The 15,976-nt window shown below is 33.9% G+C and overlaps 1 protein-coding gene across 1 annotated transcript; it reads left to right on the forward strand.

Annotated features, from left to right (window-relative positions):
* Positions 1 to 890: 890 nt before the first annotated feature.
* Positions 891 to 15,777, forward strand: LOC149739949 (protocadherin-11 X-linked-like). The gene is made up of 12 exons (XM_089872107.1): positions 891 to 2,360; positions 3,866 to 5,188; positions 5,979 to 6,426; positions 6,489 to 6,696; positions 7,637 to 8,214; positions 8,561 to 8,755; positions 10,046 to 10,181; positions 10,291 to 10,349; positions 10,850 to 11,075; positions 12,746 to 12,871; positions 13,603 to 13,699; positions 14,573 to 15,777. Exons 2-12 carry the CDS (start codon positions 3,885 to 3,887, stop codon positions 15,096 to 15,098), a joined length of 3,903 nt encoding a protein of 1,300 aa, XP_089728233.1. The 5' UTR covers positions 891 to 2,360; positions 3,866 to 3,884; the 3' UTR covers positions 15,099 to 15,777.
* Positions 15,778 to 15,976: the final 199 nt, after the last annotated feature.

Here is a 15,976-nt window from a genome sequence, read left to right on the forward strand (position 1 = left end):
CCAATATAAAATCACCGAACTATGAGGTTTCTCATCGATACTCCAAAACATATCACGACAACGCGCATTTAAAAAAATTAACATAGCGTTTTAAAAAATATTTTACAGCAAAAAGTGCATAAAATTATAATATAGTAGGACCCTCTTAGCACATAATATAAAAATATTCGGATTGTGCTTTAAAAAGTTAGGAACGGTCAATGGGAGTCGAGCGGACACGACTTCCCCATGCATCCTACTATTTGCATTCTTTCGCAAACATCCCGACACAAATAGTAACCTATCTCTGAAATCATAAATTTTAGATTATTACATTTTGGACGTAAGTTCCAATAGAAGAATATTATCTTGCGTCGAACACACACTCAAAAGAACGATTGAAATAAATAAGTATCGGTTTTATTTTTGAATTTTTTTTTCAAAATTGTATAAGTGAAATGATTTTGTTATTAAAGAAATGTTTTAAACACCTAATTTATAGGTGAAACATTTTTGGTCACGGCAAATTCCTGCACCAGTGTCGAGTTCATATACTTTACGCAGGTTATTTTATATGTGAATGTGTTCATAAAATTTTACATATATTAACGTTTAAAGATAATTTATTCACCTGACGTATTTTTTCGCGAGTTAAAAAGCAAACAATGCGATTAAAACCCGTGCCAGATAAAACGTTGGCAGATTTGCTGTGTTTACTCGTTTACAATCTGATTGTTGCTGCAATGTGTAGATAGCTGGAGAGCTTACTATTGTTGGCCCTGGGGGTAGGAGATATTGGCGCTATAATCTTAACCGGTTGTTTAACTTGCATAGTGATATCGCTCAATAGTAAAAAAACTGTTATTCCTACGAGGAACACACCAGCTATATAAATCGATGCACTAAGAACTTGTAATTAGGTGTGTCAGTTAAAGCGCTTATAATTAATTAGAAAACGAGATAGTTCTAATTGTGCGAAGTATATACGAGACTGCATGTTACACACTCATACCAGAATTGGGCATACGACTACAATGTTTATTTAAACTATAAAAAAAATACTTGAGTTTATGAAATTTTGTCATGATTTTGTCTGCTATGTACACGATGCGTTTGTATTTCGGTACATCTGAACAAGGCTTTGCAGAGATATATGAGATATGGATTAGAATACTACAGCAGATTCTGTGCGCTTTACCAATCTCGAAACCAGCGAAATAGGCCTAACTTTTGTTTATATTCACAAATGACGAGTATTTGTTCATGTTGTAAAGAAATTCTATTAACGAAACGCTGCGGCTGTAAATCAAAAATATCTTGTCCAAACAATTTAAAACCGTTGTTTGAGCAACTGCAGTAAAGTCGGCCTCTTATTGCAAGCTGTCAATATCACGCTGTTAGCTACAAGGGGCGGTTGCGTGAGCTCTTTTCGCCGATACTTACTTAGTGGATAAATAATTTATAAAAAGTGGGTCTATAAAGGGAAATGAATTCAATGTTTATAAAAAACAAGTCGTAAAGTTTTTGATAACAGCGATTAGTGTTGTTCTTGTTGTAGTACTTTTAAGTTCACTGGAAAGCTTAATGACTTTATAATTCATCTTGTAACTGCTCGACGCAGATATATAGTAGCGCTGGGTAAGATGAGACACCTTTAGCACATATAGTATTTAAATATCCTGATCGTGTTTTAAACAAATAACAGCGGTCTATAGCGTTCGTGAAGATACGGCTTTATAATTCTTTGAACGTTCTTTGTTTACTAGCAAAGAGGACAAGAAACTACAATGAAAATGTGTCCCATCTTTCCCGCCCTTCTATATTCTTTGCATTTAACTGTGTGTTTTTTAGAATCTGTAAAAACTTTATTTAAACACAGTGACCTGAATGCTTAACGTTATCAACTAGTTTAGTTACGATATTTTACTGGTTTAGTTCAATACTGACAAATGGAAGCACGAGCGTACAGCCTAATTTTTTGTCAGGTTTCGGTTTAGAAGAAAGTTTGGTAATATAGGAAACAAAACTCTATTTTTTTTAAGCGCAGGAAATTCCTATTTTTCCACCATAATCGACACACCTTACTTGTCGCTGTCGGATGATTGACAGGAAGAGACGCAGCGAACGCCGCCGCGAATCGCGAGCGAAAAAATAACGCCTGCAGAGAGAAAGTCCGACTTTCTTTGCTTTGCGTTGCTGTGCGAACTGGAACTGTGAAGTGGATTAAACTGCGCCCCGGGCGACGAACATAACGAAGGATTTTAATCGTTGTAATATAGGAAGTTAACGTCTCGCGAATGAGTTAAAACTCGAGTTAATATTAAGAAGAGTGTTTAAGAAATTCTTGTAGTTTGTTTCTTCATAGTTTTGCTGAATTTAAGGTATGTTGTTCGGAATGCGTTTATCTTTTATTTATGAATTGAATCTTAAATAATGTATGTATTGGTTATTATAATTGCCACGCGGTATATCGTATGTATACTCAGTAATGGAATGTATTTTTTAAATTGGTTGGTGCACATATATAAAATAGAATCATGTATAATGATTTAGTTGTACAAAGTGGTCAGTGTCAAAGTTATATATATTTTTAAGATATGACCCAAAATGCTAAATATATTCTTAAACTTATATTGTTTAGTAGTTTAAATGCAAATTCTTCTGCAACTTTATATATTATATACCAGAGTCCGTATATAAAATATAAAATGGTTATATACGGACTCTGTTATATACATATCAGCTTGTCAAGTTTCAATGCAAGAGAAAGTTGTTAATATTGATTGACAGTTGACGCTTACTACTGGGAAAAGTGGGTTAAGTTTATTTCATTGTTGTTAGAATAATGTTAAACAAGAGATCTAATTGGGTTCCACAGTTTCCATTTGAATAAATGCATTTTTATTTGTAAAATTCCAAATGAATATGCATGTCATACTTTGGCGGAAATATCTATAATAATAAAGTTGCACAAACTATTTATATAACTACTTGTGCATTTTAATAATGTTTACCTTTAAAAAGTTGTTTGTTTTTTGGAAGAACACACACACATATATATAAATTTTATTTTAAGGGTGACCGCTATCTTTTTGCTGCTACTATTTTAAAATATTTAAGTCTAACACTCGCTTATAAGCAAAAAAATTTTTTTTTAATATATCACGTTATGTTGCCTTATATACCACTGTGTTGAATGGTGATGATAATTATGACATCACTTTGATATCATGGCTCACTATGTTTAATCCCTGATGACCATGCATGTGTTTCTCTTTACCCCTCAGAAGGACGGCTTGTTAAAGCTAATAAGTTTAATTGCACAAAATTGGGCACCGGTGTATTAATAAAAAAATGTTGTTCAGTGTATACCAGTTGAATACAAATAAAGATATTTTTACTGGAAATAATAATTTTAATATTGCTAATTTTTTAAAACTTTTTTCCATTAGTCTACTAGGTGTTTTGTATAGGCTTGTTAACTTTATGATGCCGTTTAAATTATTTATTTGACTTGTAGTATACATATTATGTATTGTTTATTTTGGCTAATTAAATGTAAACGTAAAACACGTATTATACTTTGCGTTTTATACTTAACACCTGGCGATTATTGATGTTGACGTCATGTTGTTAGTAAAATAACCCCTTATAATGTTTTATTGCTTACAATAATCACAAGTTACAAATTGAGTAATTGTAAAGTAATAACATTAACAACCATAATAGGCCTAAACATTCATAAAATTAAATGGTATACGTATATAATATAAATATATTTGTCATTTAAAGTTATACGAAAGTTTTGTTTTATGTACCATTTATACTGACTGGAGTACTTATTACTGTGCATACAGCATGTTTTTACCCAACAATTACTTTGCAGGGTGATAAATCAGTATTTAATGGAAATAAGTTTATTTGTCACATTTCTGAGTCTTCTGTTTCTGCCTGTTTGTCAATCTCTGAACCTTGCATATGTTCTAAAAGAAGACACAGGACAAGGCGACTATGTGGGGAATATCCCCCAAGAGCTCAATTTTCCAATACTGGAACCAAACCAGGTGCAAAGAACATATCAGGTTTTAACAGGCGGGGACAAGATTCATGTTGATCCAAATACTGGGGACCTTAACACTGCAATCAGATTGGACAGGGAAAAGCTATGTCCTGAAAACCCACCTACTTGTACCATAGATGTTGAGGTGGCCGTGTTACCATCAGATTACTTTCAACTTATTAAAGTTCAATTTACGTTAGAGGACCTCAATGATAATACGCCTACTTTTCCTTCGCCAATTATTGTAAAGGACATTTCGGAAAGTGCCTTCGTTGGGACGTTAATCCGACTAGACAGTGCTACTGATCCCGATTTAGGTGCAAACTCAATCGATCATTATGACTTAACGAGCACCGATGTAAGCTCTGATGAATCACCTCTCTCCTATTTCGAACTCTTGGTCGTAGAAAATATTGATGGGACGAAAATCCCGCAGTTACAGCTGGTCAAACAACTTGATAGGGAAGTAATCTCCTCATATGAGCTGCAGCTGAAAGCAATTGATGGTGGAACTCCCTCTTTAACAGGCACAGCCACCATTAAAATTAATGTGAGCGACTCAAATGACAATCAACCGATTTTCGCGGAAAGTAGATACATTGTTGAAGTTCCTGAAAATCGCCCTGCAGGTTTTGTTGTGGTTCGAGTTGAAGCAACAGACTTGGACAGTGGCTCAAATGCTGATTTATCCTACACCTTTCCTGGTGTAGTAAGCGCTCAGGACAAAGCTATTTTTCAGTTGAACCCTGATACCGGTGCAATTAGCATAAAAGCACCGGGACTAGATTATGAAAACAGAACCATCCATCACCTTACAGTGGAAGCGAGAGACAAAGGGCCAAACTCTTCCCCTGCCTACACAACGGTGACTGTGAAAGTAATTGACATAAATGATGAATACCCCCAATTCTCCATTAAGTTTATGGAATACTTGGACCCTGCCTCTCAAGACCGCAGGCCTACCTCTGATGCTGCTACTGAAACACCAGATACTGAAGTTGTGTTTGTAAAAGAGGATATGGCTCGTGGAAGTTACATTGCATTTGTGACTATCACGGATCGTGATACCGGCCTCAATGGTAACGTGTCATGCAGATTAAAAGAATCTGATGGTTTTGAGCTCTTCGTAATTGATCGGAAGGATAATAGGTAAGTCTCACGCAATAAAATGTTGTTTTCAAAACTTTTATGACTAATTTCCACTTTTACACTTTTAAACAAACTTATCAGAAATACGGAAAGTTTTGAACAACAATCAATTGCCGTTAAAGGGTTTAGCAACTGCCAGCAGCGCAGCATATAACTTAATTACTTTGTGCACCTGTCTTTGTATGCTGGTTTCTTAGTTAACAGTGCATTGTTGTGTGTGGACTTTGTTACCTGATCTTCTTATTCATTCTCACTGATGCGATTCATTTGTTAAATTTGCTTCCTTAACAAAAAATGGTTGGCACTTGTTGTTGAAGGAAGCAATGGTTAGCAGTAGTTGTTAACTGGTGTAGATCTTACTGTTCAAATACTCATGGCCGTCAGGTTCATACATGCCCTTGCGTGTTAACTTTAAATGCCCCATTTCTCTTTGCTTTTTCATGAGGCCGTTAAACTTTATTGCATGGTAAACAGAACAAATTAGGGCAGCACGTTTTCACTACCTGTATCATTTCACTTTCTAGTTGAATTTTAATAGCCTACATTCTGTACAACATGTGCGTTTATGGTAAAAGCATGATGTTTACCGAATATTAAAATACTCAAATATAAATTGTCTAGGACTGAAAGCACTCTATGAAATAGGCTAAGTTTGGATTGAAATAAAGTACAATGTACAGCCATATTCTATTCCCAACCTCTCATATTCAATAGTACAGACGGCAGATACACAAATTTACACTTACAACTTATATATTCATATTTAATATTTATGTTTTTTATGTTACAGATACCTGATCAAAACGAAAAAGGAGCTTGACAGAGAGACACAGCCATCATACAACCTCGAGATTGATGCTTGGGACTTTGGGAATCCTTCTCTCACAAACAGCACAACTATAGCTATTGAACTCGAAGACGTTAACGACAACCCACCAAAATTTAGACGTGGAGGTTACAGAGTAAATGTGAAAGAGACAATCAATGGTGGAGACAGAGTTACTCAAGTTGAAGCAGCTGATCCTGACGATGGTTTGAATGCAAGAGTTAACTACACAATTTGGCCAACTAACACAAGCCAAACTCTTCCCTTTGTTATTGAGCCCTTAACTGGAATTGTGAGATTTGCAACGAATGCTGAACCTCTGGATGCAGAAAACTCTACCGGTCCTTTCATATTAACTGTAACTGCAACAGATAATGGAATACCAAGTCATTCAGCTACTACATCACTGACGGTATGTAAGAACTGTTTTACAAGAAATTTTGTTTTTATTAAAATCAATTCTTTCTCTTTTAGATCACTGTATTAGATGAAAACGACAACAGTCCTAAATTCTCCAAGTCTCAATACTCGTTCCCAGTGAAGGAGCATTTAAAACGTGGTGCATATGTGGGCCATGTGTTCGCAACAGACAGAGATATAAATAAAGACACAAATGCAAAAGTCTCATACAGCTTTGTTGACTCAGATGAAAATATCCCGTTCTTTATAAATCATGTCACAGGTATTTTTAAATTCATCATTAGCTGTTTTAAAACTTGTTTTAATTAGAGCACGACCGATTATCGGTTAGCCGATATATCGGCTGCATTTTTGGTGATTTACCGATTATCGGCAAGGGCAAAAAACGGCCAATATTATCGGCGCTTAGTAACCAGACGGCCAGCAACGTGCGTACGCAAGAATTAATGCAGAGCGATGGCTTGTTCATAAACGTAAACTCACTCGTATACCTATTTCAACTCGTTCGTAAAAATCTAACGTATTAAACTAGGTCAAAGCGTCTGATCACGCGTCCACCGTACGTCGAGGTTACTTTAGGTCACTTACGCGTCTTTACGCGTAAACGTGATACACAAATAAACTGCATTAGCTGATAAATATAATGTTTGTTTAATGGAAGAGAGGTAAAATTGATTTGAAAAAATTACAAATTAACCAATTAAGTAATTACAAGTTCACTAATAACTAATTAATAATAATTAGGCCTGTTAGTTGATTTTTATTAGCTATATCCGATTTTTCCGTTTTAATCAGTCAAGTTTTTTAGGTGCATTAAAATATCGGTTATCGGCAACTGAAATTTACAAAATATCGGTATCGGTATCGGTTTGAAAAAAGCAATATTGGTCGGGCTCTAGTTTTAATACTCATGAACTGCTGTTACCAGAATATTCTTGTATGATTTAGGGCCATAATTCACAAGACTTACTACTAGTCATATACATATACCCACCCTGACACCCTGTCCCACTGAATATATGTTCTATATTGTGTTAGCTATCAAATGATTGCTGAATTTTTAATTAGTCGCTTCACATGGCAAACAAACATTATTTTATTTTACAAAGTCGGTGTAAAATACAGTCATCTCCATCCACAAGAACATTCTCCATTCTCCAGTGCTAAAAATTTGAATTTAAACCATTTCTCATTTGTTGCAGGTATGATAACTTACGATGGTGAGCAGAGTGAGTTAGATCGTGAAGTTCTACAATCTCAACCTTACTTGCTACGTGTGGAAGCGCGTGACAGTGGTGATAGACCACGCAAAGATTATGCAACAGTTCAAATTTTCTTGACAGACATAAACGACAATTCTCCTTCCATTTCGTACCCGAATGTTACCCGAGATGTTGCCTTTATTTATTTCAAGGACGGTTGGAAAAGAAAAAGTCCAAGCACTCCCGCAAGTACTAACCTGTCACTCTTCACTTCTGCACGAGAATCTTTACTTATCGGAGATTCTTCGAGTAAAGCCGTTCACCCACCAAGAACACAGCCTGTAGTTATCACACGCGTGGTAGCAACTGATCCTGACGAGCAGGAAAATGGGCGAGTCCATTACGCAATTGCTGCCGGTAACGTGTATGATTACTTCACCATAAATATGAACTCTGGCGAAGTCAGTTTGAATCTCAAGCAAAAAAAGTCGTTCAAAAAAATGAAACGTGGATGTCATGTGATAGAGATATTGGTCAGTGATATGGGAAAACCAAAAGCTCTCAGCACGACAGCTTGGGTAAGAAATCATGTTTAGTTTTTAATAAAATTAAAAAATAAAACGATTTTTTAAAAAAAATTGTAAATATTATTTTAAAATTTTTAACTTTTCCTGTCAAGTCAAAACTGCATAGGATTTCAGACACAAGTGTATACTGGTGCGCTATAACTAAGAAAACTAAATATGAATTTTTAAGAACTTGTCCCCAGGGCATTCATGTTCAGTCAGTTGTATATACTCCGTATAATTACATTGTCATAATAATTTAAAACTAGCTGTTCCGTATACATACATGCTAACGAATTTTGTTGCTAATGAATTAGTGCTAATGAAATTAGATAATTGTTTAATGAAAAATCTCCAGGTCAACATATACGTGACTGACAAGCGGCCACGTAAAATGAATGTAACCAAAGCACTCAAGTCTTGTATGAACAACACATTCTACCCCATCCTACATACACCAAGCACTGACATAGGAAAAGCTGGGGCCGATGATCTTGCATTGATTCTTATCATATGTTTCAGTGCCTTGCTGCTTATCATGTTAATTATAATGGTAGGTATCTAAAGTTTTAAAAAAGATTAAAATATATATTTATTAAATTATTATATACATTAAGAAAATTATAAATGTTCAAGTAAGACAATTTTTAAATGTTTATCATATGTAATATAATTATATAAATTATGTATATACATATTTTTTTGATTTCTGTACATACTTTGAAATTACATATTTAAAAAAAAATTAACAAAAAGTTAATGAAATATTTGGGAAATTTAAGACATAAAGTTGTCCAATACCTTTATATATGACCATGTAAATAAGTGATAGATTCAAACTGTATAGTCCTCTTGTATATTTACTCCTATATCGTTATGATTAAATTTGAAGGTGGCTTTAAACACCATGTTCGCTTAAACTGCAATTACTGTAATTATTTATTCAGTATTCACAAGTTACATCTTACAAGTATTGATTGTAGCTGATTCAAACCTTATCCAGGTTTACATAAACCACACAGACACGTTTTACTTCAAGATTAACGACAAGAATTTTAACCAGTGCCTTACTGCTGGATAATTATAATTAAGAAATTTTCTCATTGCTAGTTTACATGAACAGAGAAAAGTGCTTTATTACATGACGTGTATTCTACTTTGAAGCGTCATTAAATAGGCTAGTTTATATTAATATTTCGTCATAAACTTTTTTAAATTATATTTTTATAGGCACCTTGTCAGACTAGTGTCTGTGTGTATAACACTCATGTCTATCTAGGAAATTGAAATTATGGACTTGAGGTCCATGAATAATGAAAAAGCCTAAAATTACAACTTACCATGCGTGGTAAAAGCATCAAGAAGTCATTAAATATTCTTGTCGAGTCTGTCAAAAAGGAATTTTGAAAGTTGTTCATTTTGTATTTGCTTGTATTGTTGTGGACGTTAACACACAAATGTTAAAACCATATATTACAAGTTTATTGCAAGTTTTACAACATATTGGTTTGTTGCTTTATTAAGCCAAACTTTGTTGATTTAAAAAACAGTTTTCTGCCAATTTACAATTTGTTATTGAAATTTAAAACTAGTTTTTCTGTCCGAGTTAAAAAATATTTTTGTTTTCTTTTAATTATCAGGTTGTCAAAAGTGACGTTTTTTTTGTTTAAACACAGAAGATGCTACGTTAGTTTTTTAACATTTGTGGCAGAATTTTTTTTTTCAAATTTTTAAATTTAATATTTTTACACCTAATTTTTTTAATAAGAATAAAATTTTTAATCACTATATTGACATGCCTAATTTTTTAAAAGTGATTAAAAATATTTTCCTATTTCCACAGATTGTTATGTTGGTGAAATACAAATGTTGCTGTTGTAGTAAAAGTAAAATGTCACGCTCCTACAACTGCCAGAAAGCAAACAATATATACAACGATGACATTTTCCAGCGTAGGATGTCTATGGATAAACAAGCAGGTAACATGTTTGTATAATATCATGTATCATGTTTGTCTTATATCAAGTATCGTGTTTGTATTATATCTTGTTCTTAAATAAACACTGAAAACATATAATTGGGTCACAGGTAGTCAATCCTCACTGGCGCAACCAAATTGGTCAAACATGCAACATCAAACGGGAGAGGTAAGCCTAACATTTTTTTAAACCAGTTTTAGTTCCTCTGGTTATGTTATGTATTGAGAAATGTCTTAAATTCACTTTTTACTTGTTCCTGTTACTAATATTGTACTGCCCAAAGTTGCGTAATTATTTAGACCAGTCATAAACAATTGATTCATTCCTTATGAGTCAGTAGACAGTGAATGTGCGTTGTACCATGACTGTGTACCAACCAACCCACCTACTAATGGCATTTCCTCAAACTTTCGTTAAAACCTGAGAAAATGATTATTAATTTCATGAGTGTTAAAAGTTACAACTATATAATATCCTTTACTATTGAGTCTGTCAAAAAGCAACATTTTACCATGACACAGATTAAACATTTAAAAAAATATTTGAAATCTGTAGTTTTACAAAAATATCCACAATAAAAGCCAATCAACAACATACAAATAATGCATTTTCCATTTTCAAAATCTAAATTTTTTTCCTGGGTAATTTTGTATTCAAATATTTCTCAGTCCGATCCACTACATGATAAGAACATACACGGACAAGAAGATTTATCAGAAGGCAGCGTGGTTTCTCAGTACAGCGGTAAAGACAGTGGAACTGGTGATAGCATGCCAAGTGAAGCCCACAACACTGGGTACCGTGTACCTTATGGAGCCCGAAATGCCCAGCCAAACTATATCTCCCACCCAGCCAACAAATCATATTCATCTCATACAGGAAACATGGTCACTGGTACGTCTCAAAATTTCTTCTACTCCCTTTCAGTCTACACATATTTTTTTCTACATATACATACTTTTTTACTAATGTATGATTCTACACCTATTTTTTTCTACGTGCTGTTTTCTGCTTTTTTTAAAGTTGTCCCCATATGTAACATAGTTATTCCTAAAATATGTGGTGGGTAACGGACAAACCTAGCCCAACCCAGTATCTTTTGTTGTGCCATGTTAAAGGAAGTTACCCATATGAAATAGATACAGAATATTGTTAAAAGTACTTTATTTTTTACAATTTTGAGTAATTACACAGTTTTAATAATACAATATTTTCATTTATTTTAACAACAGCCAATTTTTAAAAAACAATTTTCAAAATTTTTTTGTCTCTTAGTTTTCTTTAAGATGCACCAAAAACAGTGTCTGGGTATTTTACAAAACGTTCATTAATTAACTGCGTATCATTGGCATGACTCCAATCCCACAACATCCTGTGACTGGCCATGGTTGCTATGGTTACTGGGAGTTTCAGTTTAAATTGTGAAACAAGCCATGCATGAATGAACAGTGTTTTGTATGAAATCAACTCGTGAATGACCAGTATTTGTGTTCGGTGTTCTGTCGCGTTATCAACACCTATTCCAATGTTGTTTAACAACCTGCATAGAATCTATTTAGTTAATAAGGAACTTATTTAAAACCGCTCTACCGTTCAACTGGTCCTAACTCCTAAGCATGCGGTTCTATTCACACACCTAAGTCAAATTACTGGTTTAAACTGGACAGAAGCGGATATGAAGTTCCGCTTGAATAGGTGTAGTAAAATCCATCTAGATTATCCGGTTGAACGCACCTCAATCTCAACCACTCTCTACATTCCGTCTGAGACAACCATCGCATAATTCCCAATGGGAGAAAAAGCAGATATGACCACTTTGTTTGCTTGTCAAACATTTTATTGCTTGACCATTCATTGCATAAGGGACCAATATATCATATTTCCATTAGATTATCCACATGTGAATTGTTATATTGCTAAATGGTCATTAATATATATGTCTGCCAGATTGGAATTTGGTCTTGTCATGGCTTAAGTATGTCAACCTATGTTTACATGGGAAACTACAACTAACTTGTCTGATTGTGCCAATTAAACCGCCTGCCATACATTTAATTTTTTTAAATTAACTTAATAAAAATTTAATGAAATGGTTATTTTTTAACTTTGTAGAATAGTGTTGTCTCTGAGTCTTAGCAACGGTTTATGCAAACCAAATCTATGAAAATAAAATAGACAGGCCTATATAACATAATTATTAATTAGACTTACATTTTTTCACTTTCAATGAAAAAAATCTTAATTCTTTTTTTGTTGTTGTTTATATCCTCTTTAACCTATTTCTATATCCTGTAAAAAAATAGGCTCACATAACTCTCAGTTAATCTCTCTTTAAAAAAGTTGGGGTGAAATGATACATAATATCATTCTCTTAACTAGTCTATTGGTAGCAAACATAAAATATATACAGAGTTGTACAACCATATTGCCGCGTTTTAAAAGAGAAAAAATAGGTTATAGCACAATGTGCTGACACTGACAGTATTCTATCTTATCGCTTTTTGGAATCGCCAATTACTTTTAAATTTTCTTTATCTAACTCACATTTGTTGTTAATTCTGCAGAAAAGCCATTGTATGGAATGGGGAATCCACCACTTCATTCACGTAGTGCTAATTCATTTTCATCACGATGTACGAATGATTGTCATATACATGGACATGGGGACAACTGCTGGATGCCAGACACAGGTGCGGCATTTATTTATTGTATATGGGCAGTGGCGCAGCCAGGGGGGTTAGGGAGTCGCGACCCCCCCAAACAATTTTTTTTTTCTTATTAACCCCCCCCCATCTTATTTTTTTCTGGCTACGCCACTGTATATGGGTGAGGGCGAACGGTGTTCAGAAGACCTTGGATTTTAGCACATTACCTCTTATGTTTAAGAGTCCTCAGACTTAAATTTAAAATTCACGAACAAAGTATTGTTTATGATTCAGTAAATTCACCAAGCAACTGATGTCAACAGTACATTTTGGAAAAAACACTTTTTTATTTTAAATAAGTTGTATGAAATGTACGACCATAAGAATTGTTGTCAGTTTTATGGCTGAGTGTTTAGAAGACTCTGTAATTAACCAGAGGATACTGTGTTAGAGGTTGTCACCATTGTGGACATTTCTTGGACTATCTTGTACACTTAACTGGCATTGGTAGTTTGAATTGTTAGTCATGCAGAAAGAACAATCATACACAAGTTTAATAATAATTATAAAATAGAAAACCTGTGGACCTGTGGTATAAATTCTGAAATTGTCCCAACATGTGAAGTGAGAGTAAATGATTGTCATTTCTTCATTATATAAACTTACAGAATATAATCATAACTTAAAAACCCATGTTATAACTTATAAAACTGTTCTAAAATGTGAAAGCAAATGATTCTCATTTATTCATTAAACTAACCTAAATAAACTTACAGAATATGTTGAAGGAATCCATTATGCTGACCATGGTATGAGTGGCTTCATCTGCCCAATGCATGGCGAAGGTTGCTCTACAAAGGAATATTGTGAAATGTGAGTTACAGCTTCAGCTTCATTTAATTTTCAGCAATATGTTGTTGAGCTTGTCACTTATTTTATGTAAAATTCTTTTAATACCCAAACGTGTAAAATTCTTTTATTACCCAAACATGTAAAAATTCTTTTAATACCCAAACATGTAAAATTCTTTTAATACCCAAACATGTAAAAATCTTTTAATACCCAAACGTGTAAAATTCTTTTAGTACCTAAACATGTAAAATTCTTTTAATACCCAAACGTGTAAAATTCTTTTAGTACCCAAACATGTAAAAAAATTTTAATACCCAAACATGTAAAAAAAATTTATTACCCAAATAGCTGAGTTCAAACAGAGGAGGTAACTGATTTTTTATGTTGCTGCCAGATCATTATTTTTGTAGAGACATTTTTCCCCAAGTTTTAACATTGTATTCAAGTCGCCTTCATCAGATTAATTGTTACATGGTTGACAAATTTTTGAAACAATTGTCTCAAATTTAACTGACCGCTAATGCTGTATCATGTAATTAATTTATACGATAATAAACAATACCCAAGTTTCTGTTTTTAATTTTTAAAATTGCTATAAAATAAGTTTAATTTTTTATTTTCGTATATAAGTGATAACAGATTGGTTTACATTAGTAGCTATTATTGCTCAATATGACGCAGTTGCCCCTTTACAGCACACCACTTTGTAGTGTCATTACTGCCTGAAATATGTATGAATATTGATTAATGTGCAGAAAAATGAAACATTATTGTGCGCAGTAAATTCCGTAAAACCTAATGCGTAAGCATCAATTTGTTATTAAAGGTTGGAAAATTTTTGTTCGAAATTAATTTTTATTTTGACAAATTTTTAATTATTTCAAAATATTTCAGGAACCAAGGATACATGGTCCAGGATAACAACTTACATATGCATGGGCAGGACTACATGATGCCTAACAACATGTACCATATGGGAGATGGTTTAAATGATCCAAGTTACCCCATGCACCCTGGGATGCATATGGGGTACGACCTGGGACCAAACCGGCCGCTTCAAACCTTTAACCCTGATCATATGAGTGTAGAAAAAGCTTACGTCAATCTGCAGAAGCGAGGCTCTATGGTTAACCCAGCAGATGAACCCAAACTTGGATATGCCGCACATCCTCAACACTACGAACACCCAATGTACGTTGACAACTGTGACGATATAAACAATACAAAACTTATCCATGGCCACGAGGACGTAGGTTATAACATGGAGCATCAACTCCCACCACACAGTATGCCACAGCAGTACGGTAACAGAGTGAATCTATCTGATGATGGTTACAAACCAAATGATGGGCTCACTATGATCAAGGAGGAATTAGATGCGGAAGACGTCGTGGCCGAAATTGACGATTTACTGCAATAAATCGACTTGTAAAGTTTCCTGCTTTATTAACATGTTGTGCTGCTGAGCGAAGTGTATGTTTGTGGACAGATCGTTTGTCCTGTAAGCAAATATGGTTTAAAAATCAATTTTTTAAATAATCAAAACATTTACAATTATGGTAACAGATATTTGTTTGCAGTTTAAAATCGCCTTATCTGTCCCAATTACACTTGCTATAATTGCACTACTACGTTTTAATGCCGTGCTTTTGTATAATGTTTAACATGTTTTATTTGTACGAGCTTTGAACATTTAGAACCTCTCGTTTTGTAATCAAGCAGTTTTCATGTCCAAACTCTAAACATTTCTGTCCATCAAAATATGAGTAGCTCCCGTCCTGTAAAAAATGTATTTCTTGATTAACTGTTTTTTTTAAGATGAGCATTTTCTGTAGATTTTAAGCCAAACTCGTGACGAAATTCATTTTTGTGTTTTATCTGCACTGCCAGTATTGAAGGTACATACAGCATTCATATTAGCGCTACAATTAACCATAGGTACACTACTTGTAATTAAACATCTTTTTTTGTGAAAACATCTCTCGTTATCCCCCCTTTGTTGCTTTTTTTGCTTGATATAAAATAACTAACTCGTCATATAACATCATCACACCACCAGCCATATATGATATCTATAAAAATATTCACTCTCAACATAACTTGTGTTATAAATGATAAATCAGTTACCTTAGTGTCGTGGAAGTTTGAGGTTGCTTGATCAATATCAGTTTCAGTAAAAGGAATATACTATTTTATTAAGATGAGGTACAAAAAGACTTGGAACAAACATGGCAACGACTCAAGTTCGATCTTCGTAGAAACAAGACATGTGATATCAGAGGCACACTTATAGAACAG

This window comes from Ciona robusta, chromosome 2 (assembly GCF_009617815.1).
Source record: "Ciona robusta chromosome 2, ASM961781v2".
In the NCBI taxonomy this organism is placed as follows: Eukaryota; Metazoa; Chordata; class Ascidiacea; order Phlebobranchia; family Cionidae; genus Ciona; species Ciona robusta.